Raw genomic sequence first — 25,486 nt, 5'->3', positions numbered from 1 at the left:
TCCAAGTAAGCACAAAATGACTGAGAGTTAAGAAAAGAAGCTAAGAATCATAAAATGCTTCCTTTACAGATCCGTCAAAAACATGAGAGGCCTGGTTGTACAGTAAATGGGCAGAAGCGTGCAAGTCATTTCTGGCCCCAAACTCCAAATTAAAATGTTAAAGGGCTGAAGTGGCATCTGATTTGGTCCAAGAGTAGACTGATGTAGTAAGGTTCGTGTTTTGCTGATGCTGACATGCACAAGCAAAGAGTTGAACAGAGTGGTAGTCATGAAGCATGCAGGGGCATTGTTGTGAAGCATCTGTTGGAGAATGGGCAGGACAAGCATTTGGCAGGTTGCGGGCATCAGGTATCTGTCCTGATTTACATGTCAGGAGTTTGCACGATCTAGTTTCTCAAGGCAGCACAGCAGACTTGGAAGTGTTATATAAAGCAAGCAAGTTAGGACTTTGATGAGATACAAATGCACAGAAATAAGGCAATTGCTGCTCAATGGCGTGATTTTGAAGTTCTCATTTAAGGCAGGAGAGAAAAATCGCAAATTCTGATTTTTTTTTTCCTCCGTACTTCCCTACCTTCAAGCATTTGCTCATGCCACACCAAGAAGACTGGTGGCAAGCAAAGGTGTAATTCTCTCACACAGTGCCAAGCGGAATAAGGCAGATGCACCTCAGGTCTCTGGTGTCGGCAGCATTGTGGGCTGCTACCTGCACAACTCATGCAGCAATGTACAATATCATACTGCAAGAAATTTAATTAGAAATAACACAAACATATTTCTCCTTGGTATGTTAAATACCACTATGCATACTGCAGAATTCCAACTACTAAAATTTGGATAAGTTGTGGGCTAAGGATAATGATGAAAGCTGCTAGATTATTGTAAAATCAAATCAATTTATTGTGTAGATCAGGGAAGGGAAGAGTGTCATTTCTACTAGATCTGGACGGAGGTTCTTGAGTAGATTTGTAACTCAGGTAGTGGGTGTTGTAGTTGGTTTGCTCGCTGAGCTGGTTCATTAGTTCATTCACAGATGTTTCATGACCCTGCTGGGTAACATCATCAGTGCAGACTCCGATGAAGCGCTGTTGTGTTCTCCTTCCTGCTATTTAAACTCTGGGGTCCACTGGAATTGATTACCTCATTTCCAGTATTTTTTCTTCGCAGTGGTATATATACAGGATCTAATTCTACATGTTTATTGATGGCCTGTTTGGTGGAGAATAAGACCTTTAGAAGTTCCTGTGCTTGTCTCTGTTTGGCCTGTCCTAAGAATCTGGTGTTGTCCCAATCAAACTGGTAGTTCTCCTTATCCGTGTGAATGGAGACAAGCAAGTATTGGTTGTGCTTTTTTTATTGCTAGTTGGTGTTCATGTAGTCTTGTGGCCCATTTCCTTCCTGTCTGTCCAGTGTAATGTTTGTTGCAGTCCTTGCATGGAATTTTGTAAATCACATTGGTTCTGTCCATAGTGGGTAAGGGGTCTTTGGTTTGAGTTAACAGTTGGCGTAGGGTTGATGTAGGTTTGTGTGCCACTCTGATGCCCAATGGACGCAGGAGTCTTGTGGTCAGTTCGGATATGTTCTTGATGTTGGTCATGTGATGAGCGTGTCAGGGCGTACTGCATCTTCCTGTTTTTTATTGTGTGATAGGCATTGTTGGGCCCAGCTGTTCGGATATCCTTGGTCTTTAAATACATGGTAGAGGCATTCTTTATTTTGGCGTACTCCAGGGTTGCTGCAGTGTGTTGCCGCTTGTTTAAATAGTGTGTTTATGCAACTTTGTTTACGGGTGCTGTGGTGGTTACTGTTGAAATTCAGCACTTGATCCGTGTATCTGGCCTTTCTGTGTACCTTTTCAGAAATTCCCTGCTGACCCTGCATTCTACCATGATGTCCAGGAATGGAGCCATTTGTTCTTTCCTTCCTCCCTGGTGAATTTGATGCCGGTGAGAATGTTGTTCATTAGGTGGTGTGTCTCCTCTAGTTTAGTCTGTTTGATGCGACGAAAGTGTCGTCCACGTATCAGATCCATGGTTTAAGTTGGCTCTGTGGAAGGGCGATGTTTTCAAGTCTCTGCATCACTGCTTCTGCAATTAGTCTGGAGATAGGTGACCCTGTGGGTGTCCCCTTGATTTGTTCACAGATTTTCCCATTAAAGGCAGAGTCGTGAGGCATAGGTTCAGTAATTTCAGCATGTTGTCACTAAACACGTAGAATTAGACCCTATACATATGCCACTGCCAAGAAAGAAAAAACGAGAAATGAGGTAATCAACTCCAACGGACCGTGGAGTTTAAATTCCAAGCAGGAAAACAGAACAGCACTTCATCAGGGACTGTACTGATGATGTTACCCAGCAGGGTAAAGAAACGTCTGCAAAATAACGAACCAGCTCGGTGAGCGAACCAATCATGGATCTAGACTGCATGCGGCTCTAGTCCCACTTCATTAGGTTGACTCAGTAGGTGAGCTTTAGACTACCAACTAGTGGAGAAGATATGGAGGAACCGGCATCAAATTCACCACGGAGAAAGAACAATCTCCATGGAAATTACAAAGGTGTAAATATCATAGCATATTTACAATAGAGGAGACTTCAATCACATGTATATAAACTGGGATAGTGGTAATGTTAGGGGCAGTGAAGCGCAGGAATTCCTAAATTGTGATCATGAGAATTTCCTACAACAATATGTGCCCAATCCAACAAGGAAGGAAGCACTGTTAAACCTGATTCTGGAAATGAGGTTGGCAAGTAGCTCAAGTGGCAGTGGAGCAACATTTGGGGGACAGTGATCATTATATGGTGGAAAGTGGCATTGGTCAATCCAGAGTAAGGATAATCAACAGGCAGACAGCAGATTTCAGATAGACTAGAACCAATGTAGGTGAAAGAAACAATAGCTGAACAATGGATTACCTTCAAAGAAGATTCAGACATTGTCAATATATATTCCCTCAATAGGGAAAGGTGGGACAAATAAATCTAGAATTTCCTGAATGAGAAACAAGATAGAAATGAAGTTAAAAGAAGAAAAATGGGCTTATGACACGTATTAAATGAAGTTGAGCACTAAGCTGAATACAGAAAGTTCAGAAGTGAGATAAAAAACAAAGTGAAGAAGGATTATGAGAAAATACTAGCAACTGACATGAGGAGAAATTCAGTCAGCTATAAACATGTCAATTGTAAAAGGGTGGTAAAAGAAGGTGCAGGACTGATTAGGGACTGGAAAGGTGGTGATTTGCATCTGGAGGCAAGATGTAAACATAAAGCCGCCATAGTCCATATGGATCAGAAGGCTGTTCTCTCATTAGATGGAGACGATGGATGGTGAGTTGAAGGGAAGAGGTATTAAATGATTACTTTGTATTTGTCTATATCTACAAGGCTGATGCTGCCTATGCCATGATGTCAGTGAAGGAAACTCAGTCACTAGATGGTTTAAAATTGACAGAGGAGATAGGCAGCACAGTGGCTCAGTGGTTAGCACTGCTGCCTCACAGTACCAGGGACCCAGGCTCGATTCCAGCCTCAGATGACTGGTCTGTGTGAAGTCTGCATGTTCTCCCTGTATCTGTGAAGGTTTCTGCCAGGTGATCCAGTTTCCTCCCGTAGTCCAAAGATGTGCAAGTTAGGTGGATAAGCCATGTTAAATTGATCATACTGTTCAGGGATATGTGGGTTAGGTGCGTTAGCTATGGGAAATACAGGGATAGGGGTACGGAATTGATCTTCAAAAGGTATGTGTGCACTAGTTGAGCCAAATGGCCAGTTTCCACACTGTGGGGATTCTATGACTATAAGTAGTCATAAGATAAGCTGTCAGCATTTAAAGTCAATAACACACTGGGATCAAATGAAATGCAACCAAGATATTGAAGGAAGTTGGAAGGAAAATTACAGATGCACTGGCAATAGTCTGTTACTCTTCCATAGTTTCAGGAATAGTACCAGAGAACTGGAGAATTGTAAACAATATGCCCTTGTTCAGAAAAGATTCAGAAGTAGCCCAGCAATTACAGATCGGCCAATTTAACTTCAGTGGTCAGAAGGCTTTTACAAACAACAATGCAGGATAAACTTAATAGTCCCATGGAAAAATATGGAAGAGTCAGCACCAGGAGTTGTTAAGGGAAAATCTGGTTTCATCACCTTGCTGGAGTGTTTTGAACACGTAAAAAAAGAGGACTGATTAGGGCAAGGCTGTTGATGTCAGGTACATGGACTTTCAAAGAATAATACAGCACCGCACAACAGATTTATAGTAAAGTTAGAGCTTATGGAATAAAAGGGACAGTAGCAACATGGATACAAAATTGGCTGACTGACAAGAAACAGAGTTATTGTCAATCAATATTTTTCAAGATCGTTGAAAGGATCATTGGGACTGATGCTTTTTCTGACATATCAAGGTCTAAATCTTGGTGTGCAAATAACCATTTCATAGTTTACAAATAACATAATTGAAACAATTGTAAGGAAAATAGTGTGAACTTCAAAAAGCCATTGATAAATTGGTAGAATAAACAGACATGGGAGACTTGTAAAGTGACACATTTCAGTACAAAGAATACGGTGACACAGCATAAAATCATGCATACTATTCTAAAGGTTGTGCAGAAACAGACAGATCTAGGTATATATGTGCATAAATCATTTTAAAGGTGGAAGGACAGGTAGAGGGGGCTGTTAAAAAAGCACAGTAGAAATAAGCAGCACAAGATCAGGATTATATCGAATTTATTTAGAACTCTGGTTAAGCCTCAGCTGGAGCACTATGTGCAGTTCTGCGTGTCTCATTCTAAGGAGGATGTGAACCAAATGGAGAGTGTGCAGAAGAGGTTTAATAGAATGGTTACTGAGACGAGAATCTTCAGTCATGAGGATAGATCAGAGATGTTAACACCACTTGTGTTGGAGAGATGGCGACTGAGGAGGGATGTGATAGAAGTTTTCAAACTCACATGGGGTCTGAACAGATAGGGAGAAATTGTTCCTGTTGGTACCAAGTGTACAGTTTTAAACTGCTTTGCAAAAGAAGAAAATGCAAATTGAGAATAAAAAATCCTTTTTCATGCAGCAGATAGTTTGGGTCTGAAATGTGCTGCCTGGAAGTGTAGTTGAGGCAGGTTTAATTGGGTACTCAAGAGGGCATCGGACATTTGTTTAAAAAGAACAATGGGAAGGGGAAGAGGCAGGAGTTTAGTACTAGGTCAAAATGTTAAGCGAGTCAGTGCAGACAGGATTCTGTGATTCATTATCACCACCAGTCCATTATTAGTGTTGATACATTTCAAAAACTTATGATTTAGCATTGTAAAATTATTTCCTATCTTGGTAGTGTTGGGGGATGCGTGTCAAGAAGTCACATAGCTCTTCTGATTTTAGAAGTCAAATGTAAATGCCTGAATGTCATTGAGCTGGCAATTTGTAATATCCAAGCCAATATTCTATTTTTACTTGTGTCCTGCCACTGACCAACATTTTCCCTGTATTATCAGGTTTCAGATTGGCAGCCCAGTATATAAGTTTATAAGAGACCCTTTACAAAATAGCAGTAAAGTTGACAGCCTTCTTTTCTATTACTCCAAATAGAAAATGAATAACATATTCATTGCACCCAGAACAACCAGTTATTACAGTCCACAACTTTTAATGTTAGCCTTAATTTTAGCTTGAAACTCAGAAAAACTTGGAAATACTCTCCTATATCTATCCCAAATCAGACTGCAATTTAATCTTCAAACTGTATTTTTTTCCCCCAAGGTTGAATGAAATAACAAATTTAAAACAGGCCAAGTTTGAAATTTATATCTAGCAACAATGAAAAATTTAGAAGAATCATACTATTATACAAGGAACACAATTTAATGCAAATAGTGTATATATTAGACATAATTTTATACTTCTTTTCAGTCTTACTTGACTGTAACTACATTTGGCCATGAAATGGAAGCAAAAGTGTTGGGGGTGATTTTGAAACCCTCTGCTCAGTTGAAACAAAATAATAATGGTTGGTGATAACAAAGTGTGGAATTGGATGAACACAGCAGGCCAAACAGCATCTCAGGAGCACAAAAGCTGTTGGTAGTGACTTACTGGTCTTTTCCTGCTGATGGTTTGATAATTTCTATATATAGAATGTTCAGAATCAGGCATGTAATCAGCCTGCCTGAGTCAGGTGGTAGTTTTTTCATACAGAAAGGACTCCAACAGCCATTAGGATAGCACTAGATAGACTGTGCGCAGACCAACTTTGCCTATTATCAGCTGGTATCCAAACTGAAGAGAAGCCTGAAAGGCATGCTTTGATGAATTCTTTTTGAAGATACTGAAAAGAACAGAACTCCTCACTGCCACACACCCACCTCCCTCATACTTAACTAATTTTGGATCTCAAGACAGGCTAGGCTGCCATGACTGCATCATTTTGAAGCCACCAAGCTGCATCACAGCATTTATTTTCTGCATAACATCTGTTGGTTGTATGTTCACTCGGTCTAACCCTCACAATGAACAGAATTTCACTGTCAAACTAGAAGGCAGTCACAACATACATATTTCACCGGCTGACTTCCCAAACATATCTCCACCAGGAAAACAGCTCAGCTAGTTCTCAGCACTTTACTTTCGTTTTTAATGCTGCCCTCAATGTTTCATCTAGTTTTCAAAGTTATATTTTGTATCTTATTTACAGCATATCTATTTCAGAAGATTAGGGGTACAGGACACAAAATAAATTTGATTTCGAGTATATTGACTACTAATCTATTTTTATATATTTTAAGAGGTCCAACATCTCCTCTTGAAAGTTGCCACCCAGGTTGACAGGGCTGTTAAGAAGGCATACAGTGTTTTAGCTTTTATTAATAGAGGGATCGAGTTCCAGAACCAAGAGGTTATGCTGCAGCTGTACAAAACTCTGGTGCAGCCGCACTTGGAGTATTGTGTACAGTTCTGGTCACCGCATTATAAGAAGGATGTGGAAGCTTTGGAAAGGGTGCAGAGGAGATTTACTTGGATGTTGCCTGATATGGAGAGAAGGTCTTACGAGGAAAGGCTGAGGGGACTTGAGGCTGTTTTCATTAGAAAGAAGAAGGTTGAGAGGTGACTTAATTGAAACGTATAAAATAATCAGGGGGTTAGATAGGGAGGACCTTTTTCCTAGGATGGTGACGGCGAGCACGAGGGGGCACAGCTTTAAATTGAGGGGTGAAAGATATAGGACAGATGTCAGAGGTAGTTTCTTTACTCAGAGAGTAGTAAGGGAATGGAACGCTTTGCCTGCAACGGTAGTAGATTTGCCAACTTTAGGTACATTTAAGTCATCATTGGACAAGCATATGGACGTACATGGAATAGTGTAGGTTAGATGGGCTTCAGATCGGTATGACAGGTTGGCACAACATCGAGGGCCGAAGGGCCTGTACTGTGCTGTCATGTTCTATGTTCTGTAATATGGACACTTTTCAAGATATCACTATTTATTTCTCCAAGTTCTCTAGCTTCCATATCCTTCTCCAAATTAAATACTGGTGCAAGATATGTGTTTAGTATCTTGCCCATCTCCTGCAGTTGCAGTTCCAGATCTTTAACAGGGCCTGTTCCCTCCCTAATTATTCTTTTGCCCTTCATGTATTTGTAAAATCTCTAAAGATTCTCCGTTATCCAATTTGCCAAACTATGCCTAACCTGAAGAAGTTACCCTCCTCCCTCCGGACCTATTTATTCCAGTTCCCTCCCCCCATCCCCCTCTCTGATGAAGGGTCTAGGCCCGAAACGTCAGCTTTTGTGCTCCTGAGATGCTGCTTGGCCTGCTGTGTTCATCCAGCCTCACATTTTATTATCTCCTGACCCCTCTTTGCTCTCCTGATTTCCCTTGAGTATATTCCTACTGCCCTTATACTCCTCAGGGAATTCACTTGATCCCAGCTGGCATCTTGCAGAATGTAACTGCAGGGGAGCTTTTCTTTCCTATGGGACTCATGGTGACAGGTAGACTGATTAACAGGAAAAATATCATACATTTGGGAAGCCCATTTCACATGATCGAAGTCTACATGAGCACTCACGGAGTGCAAGAAAAGAAAGAGATCAAGGTGAAGTAGAGTGGTGGGGGCAGGGAGTGAGTTGAGTGAGCCTGATTGTGGTGGGCGAGGGAAGGGTGATTCCGAAACACACAGGAGTTTGAAGGTATTAGGAATTCAATAGTGGTTTCTTGGGTTTAAGGGGGATTTAGTGTCTAATGGTGGTCAGGAGGAGGAGAACAAACGATGGTTGGCAGAGCAGCATTAACAGGTTGCCTTTTGACTTGAGAAAATGAATGGTCTTGCTCTCTGTAGACTTCGAGTAATCAGTAAATGATCTAACATGTGGATTCAGCCCTTTTCATCTTCTTGCAGCTGCCAAGTCTCCTGAGGATTTAGAAGTTTGGCATTCTGCAGTTAAAATAGAATGACTGTTGAAACGAAAGCAGGCAGCTGATTATAATATTTAAATAACCATGGTATGGAGATGTCAGTGTTGCACTGGCGTGGACAAGATAAGAAACCACAGGCAGTAGTGAGGTGGTATCAGACACAGAATTTATAAGTAAAATATCAAAGACTCACATCACTGATAAGGATTTACTAAACAAACCTAAGATGTTGTTAAATCTTTAATCAGTTAGAAGGTTTTAACTTATTAATATGCATATGTATATCCCCAAATTCCTTTCAAGTGGCTGCTCTGAGAAAACTAAAGGTTTTATCAATGTAAAGAACAGGTGACATTTTAGGTCAGACAATGCATGCTAGGTGTGAGGCCTTGCTTAAGATGACTGTCTATAAATTGTCTTTTTTGAACAACACGAATGTATCTGTAAATACACATGTACCCGAAACATTTACATGTGTGTGCGCGTGCACATGTGAGAGAGAGAGAGAGAGAGAGAGTGTGCAAGAGCTCGAGAGCGCGACAGCACAGGCACGAGAGAGAGAGGGTTGTGCAGGTATGTGGAAAGTATGCGTGGGAGTGTGTACAGAGTGCGGGCATGTATGCAGAGCATGTGGAGAATGTGTGTGCGCGCGCACGTGGGGAGAATATGTGCGTGCATGGAGAACGTGTGTACACGGACAGCAAGCATGCGCGTGCAAAGTGCACACTAGAGTGTGCACGTGCAAGCATGTGTGGGTGGACAGTGTGCGCACGTTTTGGGTGTGTGGCGTATGCACTTAGCATGCGTGCACGTGGGGCACGTGCATGAAAGAAAGTGAGAGAGTAAGAGTACGAGTGTGAATGAGAGAGAGCATGACAGAGAGAGCCTGTGTATGCATCTGTGTCTGTGTTGGTTGGACAGTGTGGCTGAGTGTGTTTGTGAAAGAGAGTGAGAAATATTTTGTGTGTGCTAGGGGGAACTCTGTGTGTGTGTGTGTGTGTGTGTGTGTGTATGTGTGTGTGCGCGCGCATGCTCGTGCACCAGTGTGGGCAAGTGTGTTTGTGAAACAGAGACTGAGTGTGAGTGCACATGTGTGTATGTTTCAGAAAGGATCTGAGCGTGTGTGTGTGTATGTATACTTGTGAGAGTGTATGTATGTATGCACGTGTGAGAGAGGCTGTCCTTGTGGGTACCAAACTTGGCTGTACGTTGCTGTGTATCCCAATGTCTGCCTTGGAGGACGTTTACCCAAAGATCTGAGGTCAAACGTCCTTGACCACTGAAGTGTTCCCACACTGGGACAGAACATCCCTTTTTGGCAATTGTTGCACAGCGATTTGAAAGTAATTGCAGGATTTACATATCTATGTTAATCAATTAAAACCTTCTAGCTGATGAAAGATTTAACGGCATCTTAGGTTTATTTAATATATCCTCATCAGTGATGAGACCCTTACTTAAAATTCTGTGTCTAACACTTGAAGGAGGAGCAAGGCTCAGAAAACTTATGTTTTCAAACAAACCTGTTGGACTAGAACTTGATGTGGTGGGATTTCTTACCTCGTTTAAATGATCAAACTGCTTTCCACAGATTGCTATTCATTCCTCATCTTGCCTGCAGATAAAATAGGATATGGGCAGTTTTGTCCCTGTTCCAGATTTCTTGGCATAGATTGTTGGAGATTACACAGAACTGGGAATTTGGAAAAACAATCTAATTCATATTTCTTACAGCTCCTATTGTTGCTGGTAAGAGAACAGTGTCAGGATGTGACTCACATTGGAAAACTCACACTCAGCAGGACAATTCTAAGTCAGGGCTGAGTTCAAACAGATTTAAATTTCACTGGTGTGAGGGGCTTATCCTGCAGTGAGTGAGTGACTTTTTTTTAAAGTAGACGTGAATGCGTATGAAGGGCTGCTGAGGTTTTTAAACAGTCAAATGAGATAACAGCTTACTCCCCACTAAAAATTAAAAAGTAAGTTTTAAAGTTTTAACAGATGTTTGCTGACACAACCTCAAATGTTTTCATTTTTATATTTATTATTGCTCTGGTGCCTCCAAAAACTTTTCATGACCAGACTGCCAATGTGGTGTACTGTATCCATTGTACCCGGTGTGGCTTCCTCTACATTGGGGAAACCAAGCGGAGGCTTGGGGACCGCCTTGCAGAACACCTCTGCTTGGTTCGCAATAAACAACTGCACCTCCCAGTCGTGAACCATTTCAACTCCCCCTCCCATTCTTTAGATGACATGTCCATCATGGGCCTCCTGCAGTGCCACCATGATGCCACACAAAGGTTGCAGGAACAGCAACTCATATTCCGCTTGGGAACCCTGCAGCCCAATGGTATCAATGTGGACTTCACAAGCTTCAAAATCTCCCCTTCCCCCACCGCATCCCAAAACCAGCCCAGTTCGTCCCCTCCCCCCACTGCATCACACAACCAGCCCAGCTCATCCCCTCCCCCCAGTGCATCCCAAATCCAGCCCAGCCTGTCTCTGCCTCCTTAACCGGTTCTTCCTCTCACCCATCCCTTCCTCCCACCTCAAGCCACACCTCCATTTCCTACCTACTAACCTCATCCCACCTCCTTCACCTGTCCGTCTTCCCTGGACTGACCTATCCCCTCCCTACCTCCCCACCTACACTCTCTCCACCTGTCGTCTTTTCTCTCCATCTTCGGTCCGCCTCCCCCTCTCTCCCTATTTATTCCAGAACCCTCACCCCATCCCCATCTCTGATGAAGGGTCTAGGCCCGAAATGTCAGCTTTTGTGCTCCTGAGATGCTGCTTGGCCTGCTGTGTTCATCCAGCTTCATACTTTATTACCATAAGCTTTGGATAGTCAGCAAGGAGAGATCATGTACAGAGTGAAGCACAGCCTGAGTGAGTATATATTTCTGGGATTTTAGAGCAGCGTAGGAATTAAGGAAAAAGGTACTTTTTGTGTTTTCGGTTCTTTTAAGAGGATAAATTGAAGATTGGGATTGGGAGACCAGTACAAAGCAAACAGTGACATTCATAGAAAAACCAAAAACAAAATTAGTTGTTAATAGTTGCTAATTTGTATCATAAATTACTGTCAGATTGAAGGCAAATAGGAAAAATATTTTACAGATTATGCCTAAAAGACCAGTAGGAAATGTATACTCAGAAAGCTAAGTAAACAAACTAGAGATACAGGGCAGGCGATTTGTTGTACCTGCATGACGTGGGAATTGGTGGACTCCATTTTGGTTCATTATGACAATATTTGTATCAAATATCAGTTGTTTAAGGAACTCCAGTTCAGTTTATGACTTGGAGTCTGAGCTTCAAAATGTGACATATTAGGAGGAGTAGAGTTGCTTGGATGCAATGTTTCAGGAGGCAGTCACAGCCTTTAGATTAACTACCTCAAATTTGGTCTGTGCTCAGAGCGAGGATGGTAGAGAGATCCAGGAGGTAGTGCTGGAGGAGCCCCAGCCCTTGATCTTCACTAACAGGCTTGAAATTCCTATTCCTTCTGTGAACAGTGATGGCTGCAGGAAGGATGAGCAAACTAACCATAGCATAATGGTGCCATTCACGAGTGGGGAGAAAAAAAAGGCGTGTAATTGTAATTGGGTATAGTATATTCAGAGGAACAGATACTGTTCTCTGTGGCTAGGACTGACAGTCCCAAAGGGTGTGTTGTCTGCCTTGTGCTCAGGTTCAGGATCTTGCATTTGGGCTGCAGAGGAACTTGGAGTGGGAGGGTAAAGATCCGGTTGTCACAGTCCAGGATGGTACCAACAATATAGGTAGAAAAAGGAAAGAGGTTCTACTAAGGGAATAAATGCAGCTAGTGGCTAAATTAAAAAGCAGAACCAAAAAAGGTAACAATCTCTGGATTATACCCGAGTCATAAACTCATTGCTATGGGGTCAACAAGACGAAAAAGGTAAATGCATGGCTCAAAAGATTGGTGTGGGAGAAATGGATTGTAAATCATGGGACATTGACACCAGTACAGGGGAATGAGGCAGCTATTCTAAATAGAACTGCACAGTTTGGCAACAGGTCACTCAGTTCACATGAACCCTCTCAACTGCATCCCACCCAGACCCAACCCACTATCTTATCCCTGTCACTTCCAATGGCTCATCCACCTAGCCTGCATATCCTTGGACATTATGGGCAATTCAGCATGGCCAATCAGCCTAACCTACACATCTCTGGACTGTGGGAGGAAACCAGAGCATCTGAAGGAATCCCTTGCAGACATGGGGAGAATATACAAACCCCACTCAGACAGTCACCTGTGGCTGAAATCGAACCTGGGTCCCTGGCGCTGTGAGGCAGCAGTGCTAACCACTAAGCCACCGTGTCACCCCTGTTCTAATGGGATAGGCTCCAACTAAAACATGCTGGGAACAAAGTCCTGGCAAATACTAACATAAGCATAACCAGGGCTGTAGATAGGACATTAAATTAGATGGTGGTGAGTCATGGGTTCAGTTGCATGGAAAATTAGAATTTCAAAGGTAAAGGAGAAGGTAGGATTGCAGGTGAGGGTGAAGGTTAGATAGACCTTAAGTTTAGAGTAAAATTTCGGCACAAGATCGTGGGCCGAAGGGACTGTACTGTGCTGTACTGTTCTATGTCATACTGCAACAAGGAACTATAAAAACAGAGGGAAATTTGGTAATAGAACAAACTATGGCTTTGTATTTTAATGCTCACAGCTTTTGCAATAAGATAGACAAATTCATGGCACAAATAGTGGGAATTAGATATTATGTTATCGACATTATGAAAAACTTTATTACAAAGAGATCAAAACTGGAAACTTAACATTCGGAGATGTTTGACATTTCGGAACGTCAGGAGGGATGGATAAGGTGGTGCAGTAGCTTTGCTACTAAGCAATGAAATGAGGACAGTTGTGAAAGACAATTTAGGCTCAAATGATGTACAGTCCATTTAGGTGGAGATATAAAACAGAAAGGGAAAGATGGCATTGGTAGAAGTAGTGACTACAAACAGTAGCCACCATGTGGGAAAAGCTATAAATCAACACATCGGAGAAGCATGTAAAAAGAACAGAGCACTAATTATGAACATCCCATTAATACTGAAGAATATATTTAATCTTCATGTTGATTGGGCTAATCAAATTGGAAAAGGTACGATGATAACAAATTCATAGAATACATTAGGACAGTTTCCTAGAGCAATGTGTCAAGGAGCCAACCAGGGAACAAGCTGCCTTGGATTTGGTAATGGGTAATGAGGCAGGCTCAAAAAATGACTTTAGAGTAAAAGATCCCCTAGTTCATAGTGATCATAACGAGATAGAAGTTAATAATCAGTTCAAGAGTGAGAAACCTAGTTGGAAACAATGATGTTTAACTTAAATAGATGGAATTACATTGAAGTGAGAAAAGAAACAGCTAAAGTTAACTGAGTGGATAGATTAACAGGAATGACATTAAGTAAACAGTGGCAGACATTTTAGGAGAGAAGTCATGACGCTTGACAAAAATGCGTCCCATTAATATAGGAACATTCTAAGAAATGGAAAAACTAACCATAGCTAACCAATGAAGTTTAAAAAGAGATTAAATTGAAAGTAAAAGCGTAAAAGGAGGTCAAATTCACTAATATCCCAGGATACTGGGATAAATCTAGAATTCAGCAAAGGAGATTAAAAAGATAATAAAGACAGAGAAAATAAACTAAAAGGGCAAACCAGCCAGGAATATTAAAACTGACAATAAGAGCTTCCATAAATACAACAGAAAACAGGGGTCAAAGTGAACACAGGCCCCTTTGAAAATGAATTTGGGGACACAGTTGTCGGGAACAAGTAAATGGCAGAGGAGCTAAACAGATATTTTGCATCAATCTTTACAGTGGAAGATACATTGAACATCCCATTAATACTGAAGAATACAGGGGATGAATGAAGTACAATCATCATCTGGAGAAGTATTATTAGACAAGTTCTTTGGGATAACAGCAGCCCTGATGGTTTGCACCCTAGGATCCCAAATAAGGATAGCTACAGAGTTACTGGATGCATTTGTTGTAATTTTCCAAAAATCCCCGGATTCTGGAGAAAAACCAGAGATTGAGAAAACTGCAATGTGACACCCTATTTCAAAAAGGAGGTAAAAAGCAGGTAACCACAGGCCTATTTAACTAACATCTATTGTTGGAGAAGTATTTGAATCAATTATTAAGGAAGTAACAGTGGAACATTTGAAAAATCATAATCTGATCAAGCAGAGTCGGCGTGGCTTGATGAAAAGGAAATCATATCTGACTCATTTATGAGAGTTTTTCGAGAATGTTACAACATGTCTATTGTTGAGACTAAGTGTGGAGCTGGATGAACACAGCAGGCCAAGCAGCATCTTAGGAGCACGAAAGCAGACGTTTCGGGCCCAGACCCTTCATCAGAAAGGGGGGATGGGGAGAGGGTTCTGAAATAAATAGGGAGTGAGGGGGATTAAAGACATTTTTCCATCCCCACCCTTGTTTGCCTTCTGGAGGGACCACTCTCTCCATTTGTCCCTTGTCCGCTCCACACCCCTCCAACCCCACCACACCCGGCACTTTCCCCTGCAACCGCAGGAAATGCTACACTTGCCCCCACACCTCCTCCCTCACCCCATTCCAGGCCGCAAGCAGATGTTCACCTGCACATCTGCCAAAGTGGTATACTGCATCCGCTATACCCGTTGTGGCTTCCCTACATCGGGGAAACCAAGCGGAGGCTTGGGGACCGCTTTGCAGAACACCTATGCTCGGTTCGCAATAAACAACTGTAGCTCTCAGTCACAAACCATTTTAGCTCCCCCTCGCATTCCTTAGATGACACGTCCATCCTGGGCCTCGTGCAGTGCCACAACGATGCCACCTGAAGGTTGCAGGAACAGCAACTCATATTCCACTTGGCAACCTTGCAGCCCAATGGTATCAATGTGGACTTCACAATCTTCAAAATCTCCCCTCCCCCCACTGCATCCCAAAACCAGACTAGCTCATCCCTGCCTCCCTAACCTGTTCTTCCCCTCACCTATCCCCTCCTCCCACCTCAGGCTGCACCCCCGTTTCCTACCTACTAACCTCATTCCACCCCCGTGACCTGTCCATCCTCCTCAGACTGACCTATCTCCTCCCTACCTCCCCACCTACACTCACCTGTGTAGGCTCCATCCCCGCCCCTTTAACATGTCTGTCTCCTCTCCACCTATCTTCTCCTCTATCCATCTTCGATCCTCCTCTCCCTATTTATTTCAGAACCCTCTCCCCACCTCCCTTTTGTGATGAAGGGTCTAGGCCCGAAACATCAGATTTTGTGCTCTTAAGATGCTGCTTGGCCTGCTGTGTTCATCCAGCTCCACACTTTGTTATCTTGGATTCTCCAGCATCTGCAGTTCCCATTATCTCCAATAGACATGTTGTATTTGGATTTCCAGAAGGCATTCAACAAGGTACCTCAAAAAAGGTTAAGTTATAAGATAAGAGCCGACAATGTTCGAGGTAGTGCATTGACAATGGAGAGAGAATTGGTTAACGGGCAGGGAATAGCAAGTGGGGAAAAAGGGTTCTTTTTCAGGTTGGCAACCTATGACCAGTGGGGTTCCACAGGGATTAGCGCTGGGACTGCAACTGCTCACGATACAGATTAATGGCATAGAAAGTAGCCAATGTACGGTAGCCAAACATAAACGGCACAAAAATAGGTGGAAAGGCAGATTGCAAGAAGGATATCAAACAGTTTACAGAGAGATTTTGATAAGTAAGCAGGCAAATGAAGTATAATGTGGGAAAATGTGAAGTTGTTCATTTTGGAAAGGAGAACAAAAGAAGTGTATTATTGAAATAGAAAAAAAACTGCAGAAAATTGCAACACAAAGGGACTTAGAGATACTTGTGCACCAAACACAGAAACAGGGGATGCAGGTAATCAGAAAGGCAAATGAAATTGGAGTATAAGAATGGACAAGTCTTACAACTATACGAAGTGTTTAGAGCGCTACAAGCAGTTTCCGTCCCTTTATTTCAGAAAGGTTATCATTTCATTGGAGGCAGTTGAGAGAAGGTTCCATAGGATGATCAATTCCTCCCACTTCCTACAGACTATGGGGGTGGCCATGGGAACCTGTGAGGGCCCAAGCTATGACTGCCTCTTCGTAGGATACGTGGAACAGTCCCTCTTCCACAGCAAATATCCCAACCATTACCTACCTGAACTCACCTGTCACCATCCTACCTACCTTCCCCAGCCCCACCCCTCCTTTCTGCATTTATTTCGGAGCTCCCTTCCCTCTCCCCCACTTCTGAAGAAGGGTCCCAACTTGAAACGTCAACTTTCCTGCTCCTCTGATGCTGCCTGTCTTGCTGTGTTCCTCCAGCTCCACACTGTGTTATCACAAGTATGAAGGAATTGTCTTATGAGGAAAGATTAAATAGGTTTGGAATCTGCTCATGTGCGTTTAGAAGAATAAGAGGTGATTTCATTGAGACACATAAATATAGATTCTTAAAGGGCTTGACAGGGGTAAATGCTGAGAGGATTTTTCTCCTCATCGCAGAGTCTGAGACCTGAGGGCATAGTTTCAGAATTAAGGGGCACCAATTTGAGAATGAAATGAGGAGAAATTTATTCTCTCAAAGGGTTGGGTGCCTTTGCAGACAGACAGATCGCTTGGGGGCAGAATCTTTGTGTATGTTTAAGTCTGAGACAGATAGATTGTTGATCATTTGGAGAATAACGGTTATCGGGAAATGATGGAAAGTAGAAGTGAGGAGCGTGGGCTCAGCCATGACCTAATGAATGGCGCAGCAGGCTCAAAGGGCTGAACAGTCTACACCTGTTTCTATTTCTTACAGTCTTATTGGTTAGCATGAGCTGACAGAACATGGTTGTAGGAGTTATGATAGACTACGGGTGCGGACATGGGCATGGCTTGCAAAATATGGGAATGTGGAGAGGGTGGGGATGAAGTTTCAAGGGCCTAATGATTAACAAAGCAAGTGGGACAAAATTAACAAGAACTGAAAAGGGCTTTTTAACCAGACCATCTCAGCACTTGGCAATCCTGCAGTTGCCTTCAAATTGTGTCCAAGGGGGCAGATCCAGTTTATCCCACACTTGTCTCCATTTCCCTCCAGTTACCGTTTGGGGCACTGTTTCCTGAGGTGGTTGAGTACAGCCAGATGATCTCCCAAGTTTTGTGTACCCACCTCAGGGAGAGAAATACCAGATTCTTGACATAGTAGCCATTGAGTTATAGAAATCTACAGCAAGAAAAAGGCCTTTCAGCCCATTGTAGCTGCACCAGTCAAAAACAATCATCTAACTATTCTAATCCCATTTTCTAGTTCTTGGCCCATGGCTTCGTATGCTTTGGTAACACAAATGCACATCTTAATCCTTATTAAATGTGAGGGGTTCTGCCTCCACCATCCTCACAGGCAGTGAATTCCAGATTTGCACTACCATCTGGGCAGGAACATTTTTCCTCACATCTCCTCTAAACCTTCTGCTCCTTATTTTACATTTATCTCCCCAGTCATTGATCCATCCACTGTTGCAAAAAGCTTCTTTGGGTCTACCCTATCTATGCCACTCAATTGTGTTGCCTCTCAATCTGCTCTCCTCCGAGGAAAACAAGCCAAGCGGGCCAAACCTCTCTTCACTCAAATTCTCCAATCCAGCTAACATCCCAGTAAATCTCCTCTGCATCCTCTCCGGTGCTACTGTTTCAACCTTTGCCGTCATCCCCAACCATACATAGCTTGGGAGTTAAGATTTGGTCCTTGGTCTCTAAAGTTAAGGTTATCCGTGTGACTATATAAGTTTCTCCAGCATTCTACTGTTCTCTTCATTTTCCATCAACTGTTATTAAACTTATCACCTATAGGGTGCCCCATATCTGATTCCTCAATCTTTTACTGACCTACAATACTGAGTATCTCTTCTCTCTCTATTGTCTCATTTATGTTAATGTAATTAATTTAATTTGATCCTCAAATAAAGAGCCAGGGAAATTTCTGGCACCTTAGTTGTAATACTGCTAGACGTATGGTGATGGTGAGTAGACAGGGCATTTAATTATTGCAACTACATTTTTTGGCACCACCATGAGTAACAACAGAAATAGTAAGAATAACAAACACAATAAATAAAATGATATGGGCCTCATTAAACTATAAAGAAAACAGAACATCTTACCATATGCTTCTTGAGCTTTGGCATGAGTTTACTTAAAATCTGATCATGGTGTGTCTGGAACCGTTGAAGCTTTGGAAATCCAGGAATAAAAAATCCTGAAAATAAAATAATCAACTTATTTAATGAATTTATGGAGGAAACAGAACTTCATCTAGGCTGGAAGTATTGTGAAACAAGTCAGGCCTTTCTGCAGATGGTGGTGTGGAAATTGGGCCTTGTTTCACTTGTCTTACAAACTCAATTATCCCCTGGCCAGTCTTAAACACCATCTCACGCAACTTTCCTATTGTCCCCTTGTCCTTACTTTAAGGTGGCTGGGATGAATGGTCTGAAATTGATTATCTGAAATATGTGAGCTGCCTATTCAGGTACAACTGGTATCAACAGCTCATCTTCATCATTTAGTTGCGATCCCAAGGGCCTTTGTTGGGCAGGCTTAAGGCCTTGTGTTTTGGGCATATTGTCTGAACCAATCTACTTTTGTCACAATATATTTGATGTTCATCACATAATCGTGGTGCAAAATTGGTGATCCTAAGCTTTAAATCTGAGCTCAGAACCAGAAAAGTTTCTCAAAGTGTAAACGAAACTTAAGGAGTACTAAGTTAATTTTCATTCTCCTATTGTGGCAAAAGGAAAAAATAATTAGTTGCAACAAGTTCAATCTCTACTGCTTGCCCATAAGTTGTTATACATTGATGTGGAATATTTGAACAATGGAACATTGGGGTAACAAAATGAATACCAATTTGCCAAATGACAACAAATATAACAAATTTGGGCAGTCAAAATTTCTATGATATTGAACAGAAAACTTCAAATTTAAAATTCTGAATGAAAAGTACAAGTTACATACATAAGAGTATTCAAGCACGGGTAAAATGTGTTTCAAAAGCAACATTTAGATTGAACAGCATACCTCGCATTGAAAATTGGGGCGAGGTAATTCAAATCAATGAATTATCACAGAAGTTTCTTTAAAGATGGGGGACAGTAAATAGGGAGGGGAACCTGATTCTTTTGCTTGAACAGAAACAGTAACATTTGAATGCATAGAAAGGAAATGTATAATACAATGAGCCAGTATGACTGGACAACAGCAGCCTCATTTTGAGTTTTACTTTCTATACAGCAAATGTAATCACTGGTTGCAAGAGACCTTATTGTCTAACAGTAATGCATTGCAAGCTCACTCTTACAAGAAACTGTATGTGGCACGTATTTTGACAATACATTTTCAAAAACAAAATCGCACTCACTTACAACAAACATTCGGAAAATGAGATGGCCTAAAATATTAAGGCTTCAAGTTAAATATTTGAATTAAATGCTTTTAAAAATAAAGTATAACTTGGAAAAATAAATATTTATAACGCAAAGAATGTCAAGATTGTGCTGGCCACAAGTTGGGACGGATGATTGAGTTCCTATCAAAGACTGCACCTGGCATTTGGGACAAAGAAAAGTTATTTAATTGTTTCAGTACCACTCGTATTGACTGATTAATTATGATTATTGCCAATCTTTCTTAAACAATGATTTGGCTTCACCTAGAATATTGTGCCCAAATTTATATAGGAATTAACTATTCCTATTAGGCATCATGGTGGCTCAGTGGTTTAGCACTGCAGCCTCACAGCACCAGGGACCCAAGTTCAATTCCAGGGACCCAGATTTGACTTTTTGTGCGGAGTTTGCACATTCGCCCCGTGTCTGCATGAGTTTCCTCCCGATGCTCCAGTTTCCTCCCACAGTCCAAAATATGCAGGCTAGGTGGATTGGCCATGCTAAATTGCCTGTAGTATGTAGAGGTGTGTGGGTTATAGGGGGATGGGTCTGGATTGGATATATCAAGCGGCGGCGTGGACTTGTTGGGCCGAAGGGCCTGTTTCCACGGTGTAGGGAATCTAATCTAATCTATCTAATCATATTGGTAAGAAGGTCAAACACCATAGGACACAGACTCAAAATACTGGACAAAAAAGAGAGTTAAAGAGGACATAGGGTGCATAATATCTGTGAAGGTATGGTTACAACGCAGAATGGACTGAAAATATTGTGATAGCACATTTAGTCATGTGTTTCAAAAGGACTTGAATCTAAAGAGGCAAATAAGAACTGCAAGGCTATGGGGTAAATTCAGAGTGTGACCAGTTAAAAGCTTCATGAGAAGGGGCAGAGATGATGTTTAGGCTGTAATATTGAAGTAGAAAGTTTTTAGTAGAATTTTTCAGGACTGGAATCAGATCTCAAGGGTCCGTCAAAATAAAAGACTGCACATGCTGGAAATCTAAAACAAATAGAGAAACTGTTTGAGGAGCTCAGCAGGTCTGGCAGCATCTGTGAAGAGATTGATGCTGCCAGGCCTGCTGAGTTTTTCCAAAGTTTTGTCACAAGGGTCAGCCTGTTAGGCATTACTACTGTTTAAAAAAAAACTTTGCGGCTGTTCGTACTCAGTTGGAGTTCCACAGAAATCATGACCTAGACGGAGCACAGGACTGCAAAATTTTGGCTTGCTAGCCAACTGTGAGCCAAAGGCCCCAATTTTGGACCTCTGATCTAACAATTTCCACTATCTTATAGTGCTTACTGAAACACAAACAAAAGAGACTTTTAGTTACTAAACTGTTCCACTTGTCAACCAGAAATGTAAAGACAAATTGGATATTCAGAAGTCCGGCAACAAAGTGTCTTTTAGTTGCTAAGTGTCCATAATAAAATGAAGTCTCATGTAATCTCAAAGTTTCCCCAGTGGCAGAATTCAATTGCAGAAAAAAGCACTCAAACAAATTCACACAAATGGACAAAGATGCAAAATCTGATGCCTGAGCAGACTCTGAATCAAGGGACAAACAGGCAGACATTTAATATTTAATTGAAGTTATTTAAGACAACGCGTAATTTTGATCTTCTATTTAGCAGAATATGTGCTCTGTTCATTGGGGTAATGTGGTCAAATCAATGGTCCTCCCCAAAAGATTGCCTGCCTTACATCTCCACCCGCTCCCAAATAAGATATGAAATTTCTGCTAATCCAGCTAAATGAGGAATTGAGAGATTCTAACCTCATTAGCCCATAAGAATTAGCAATCTTCCTTCAAGTATTTAGTTATCATTGATGGTTTGCTAGTTTTATATTCGTGAGGCCTGGCAACAAAAATGGAGTGGGCTTCAAGCCTATGACACTGGTCGGCTTGTGACCTCTGAGAAACATAGGTGAATAACCCTTCTGATTGCTGTAAAAATTGAAATATAATTGAAATGTGGATTGTGAACTAAAATCAGTTGCATCTAACCAATTAGAAAGCAGAGAGAGAGCTCGGAACCCTTTACCAGTAATGAAGACACTGCATAATGATGTAATAAATGTTATTGTAAAACTGGATTACTGGTAAAGACCATAGCTTTTTATTTTTCTGTTTTTGATTGTAGATTGAAATGGGAAAAAGACTGATTTAAAAGCCAAGGATTGTTGAAGGATCACTGCACTTTTAAAAACAAGTCATCTGACATACATTATGGCCATCAACCAATGGTTGGAGTAGAGTGCCGCGCCAATCCTCCTTTTCTACTCTTAGGCACAAGTTGCTTGTTCAGACATGTTATGGCTCATTTCCCATAGTTACTGGATATTCCCTGCCTTTTGGCCCAGAAGTAGGGCGACTATCAGCACATTACAAGATTCCTTTAGATAATCCCCAATCTATATTTTGAAAGAATGGAGAAAAGCTTTGCAGAGATCTGAGCTTGTGATTTCCAGTTTACCTGCAGACACTTAACCAACTCATCACATGTATGTATTTTTAAACAACTTCTTCAGGTATATTGTGGCACACGGGTCTTGAAACCAGAGCTTCTGGCCAAGAAGTAGGGACATTACCACCAAATCACAAACTCCTGAAGTATTTTGAATCAACCTGTTCGCTATATGTTATGACACATCGAGCCAGATGGAACTCAAATTTGGACCTTCTGGCCAGAGGCAAGGATGACACCACTATGCCACAAGATTCCTTCATAATCATGAAAAGGAAAAATTTAGAAGGATTTGGGCCAAATGCAGGCAAATGGAGCTAGTTTAGTTTGGCAAACTTGGTTAGCATGAACCAGTTGGACACAAGGGTCTGTTTCCATGCTGTATGACTCTGTGAATGTAAGTGTGGTTTACGTAGCTATTTGCGCAAGTAGTGGGGGTAGCTCTCGTTGCAGACAGGCTGGAGCCAGAGGGCTGTGTATGTGTGGAGATTTGGCAGGCAACGAGCAGCTGATTGGTCGATGAAATAGTTATCAAAGATCAGTTAACAATTGCAAAGACTTCCTGTTGCCCAGAAATTGGGGTGTGAATGTTCAAGTCAAAAGACCTCATTAGACCTCTGCACTGAAGTAAGAAAAATTCAAGCTTGGAGATAGCCAGTTTACTCTTGACCATGAGCTGTGGTAAGCTGCGACTTTTATTAATAAAAGTCAGAGACCTTCATATTATGAATCAATCACTCTATGTCTCCTGAAAATAAGTGACACTACCTGGTAAAGGAAGGTCAACGAGCAGTATCCTCAAAAGTCAGAACGATTGACTCAGCAAATCTGGGGACATGGAATTGAACTGCCTTTCCAATGTTTCCCTCCACCCATAACACCCATTTTTCTTGTGTTTATCTGCATGTGTGTACACAGGGGGAGTCTGTTAAGTGGGTTACAATTTTAATTGGTAGAGTAAAATGCTGACAGTTCATAATTGTTTGTCTATAATTAGAATCTTTTTATTTATAGTAGGTTGTAATTCGTGTTAAATACAGAAACTTAGCCCATGCCTTCATTCAACTTGGGTCTAAAAGACAGGTAAATTGAGGAATTCCATGTATTTTTTGAAACTTTTAATTTTTGTGATGACTCCAAGAATAGGGGGGTTTGATTACCAGCATGCTACTCCAGTGAGATATAACATACACTGTTTTTCAGGAGAAGAAAAAGTATTAAAGAGTATTCTTGTTACAATCTTCTCCAAAGCTGGAAACAAATTAATGCTATTACTGAATGGAAATTACTCTGGAGATTCATTCACAAGTTTTTTTTAAAATACTTACAAGATGGGTTACCAGGAAATAAATTTAGCATTCAGATTAGACCTTTATCCATTCTATTCAAATGTATTCTCAGTACTTAGGGATAACAGATTTTCGGGAATCTAATTCGTACATCGAGATATATGGGAATTGCCAAGTTTCTGGTGATTTCAGCTGGGAACATTTTAGAAATGATCTTGGATAAATTTAACTGTTCCACTTTTAATAAAACACTTTAGACTATATGATTTAACATTGAGGTCCTACTGCATACCTATCTTTGCTCAGCCAAGATTAACACCGTTTACAATTTGGCATTTTTCTCGCAAAAATGGTATTGTGTTATTAGCACTCAGACATAGTGGTACAACCTATATACGACCAACGTAGTATGTGTCTATGAGTCAGAACTATTATGTTTTTAAATATTTTCCAAATATAGATCTCTTCTGTGAATTCTCAATAGCTATTATTTCAGAAGATTAAATGATTAAGTGCTCTGGTGATGCAGAATTAATCAGAGAATAGCCACTTCTGATATGATTAGTGGTCATGTTTCCTACTTTATATGAGTAGCACAACTAAGAGAAACGTAAACTTTCTGAAAAAGAATCATATTGGACTTGAAATGATAATTTTGTTTTTTTTTCTCTTCACAAATGCTGCCAGACCTGCTGAGTTTCTCCAGCAGTTTTTGTGATCACTTCAGATTTCCAGGATCAGAAGTAATTTGCTTTAGGTTTAAAAAAACAATGTTTTATCCTTGTTGTTTGTTATTTCTATACTTATTCTCAGTATTTTGTGGCGTTTTTGGTTTTGTTTTTCAATTTTGGTATTTTATTTTTATCATGGGCTAACTTTTATATGGAAGAGATAGCCCTACCCACTGGCTACAAAGTAGGTGGTGATCCTGTATCTGCAGACCCTGGAAGCAATGATCAAATTTCACGGTTGTCAGGAAAATATTTTCCTGAAGTGATGGCTTCTGACCACATGATAACCCTAACCCTAATCCATGTCAAATCATTGCCAATCCATCAGATGGCCAGGAACTCTCCAATCATTGCAGTGTTATTGGGAGTAATGGCCACTGCTGGGGCTGCAGTTAAACTCTTACCAGGAGCATTGCTTGAGATCAGGGTTCAAACTATGTGAGGTCACCTCATTAGGACCAGTAAGGCAGGTCCCAGCTTGGGGTACAGCCTGGCCAAACAGAAGGAATCTCTCAACCAAGTTCGCAGCTAGGCTATGTGATGTGTGTACTCTTCACCTCTGGTTAAGTACGCCCTGAAGTGGGGATTTATTAGTTTTATCAGTCTCACATCCTGTTTAACAAATGGCTCCCCTACAATGCAGCTCTATCTCAGCACTGTAGTGAAAGTCAACCATTTAACATGGTTAAGTGATTAAGTCAATACTGGACTTGAACTAACACATTCCCGTAAATCAAAAAAAAAGCACAATACTAATGATCCACGCGTAAAACTTGTAAGATTTTCAATGATGTGTGTGACAGGCAAACATGTACGATATGGGTTTCCAAAATGTCATACTTGGTCAAGAAATTAAAACTGCATTTAATACTCATCATTCTGTCAGACTGCTAAGGTGCTTACCATGCATTGCATGTTTCTGGTCAGTCAGTAATTGAGACAGTGCCCAGAATGCATCTTCTTCATTCAAATACATCAGTAAAATTGCTGCAATTTGGCTCATTCCTTGACAGTAGCTCACCTCCTGTGAAGAGAAGCATTATTAATTTCTTATTCATAAGCTATCGTACT

The 25,486-nt window shown here is 41.2% G+C and overlaps 1 protein-coding gene across 5 annotated transcripts in view; it reads right to left on the bottom strand.

The window, feature by feature from the left end:
- The window catches only part of LOC125459510 (uncharacterized), a 230,005-nt gene that overhangs the window by 67,340 nt on the left and 137,179 nt on the right, over positions 1-25,486 (bottom strand). For all 5 annotated transcript variants that reach the window (XM_048546013.2, XM_048546016.2, XM_048546015.2 and 2 more), the window contains 2 exons: positions 25,319-25,439; positions 18,640-18,734 (listed from right to left, as the gene is read on the bottom strand). In XM_048546013.2, the coding sequence (XP_048401970.1) occupies positions 18,640-18,734; positions 25,319-25,439 (216 nt within the window). The remainder of the gene's footprint in view (positions 1-18,639; positions 18,735-25,318; positions 25,440-25,486) is intronic.

Source organism: Stegostoma tigrinum, chromosome 17 (genome assembly GCF_030684315.1).
Source record: "Stegostoma tigrinum isolate sSteTig4 chromosome 17, sSteTig4.hap1, whole genome shotgun sequence".
Lineage (NCBI taxonomy): Eukaryota > Metazoa > Chordata > Chondrichthyes > Orectolobiformes > Stegostomatidae > Stegostoma > Stegostoma tigrinum.
This window is presented reverse-complemented; position numbering and strand designations above follow the sequence as displayed.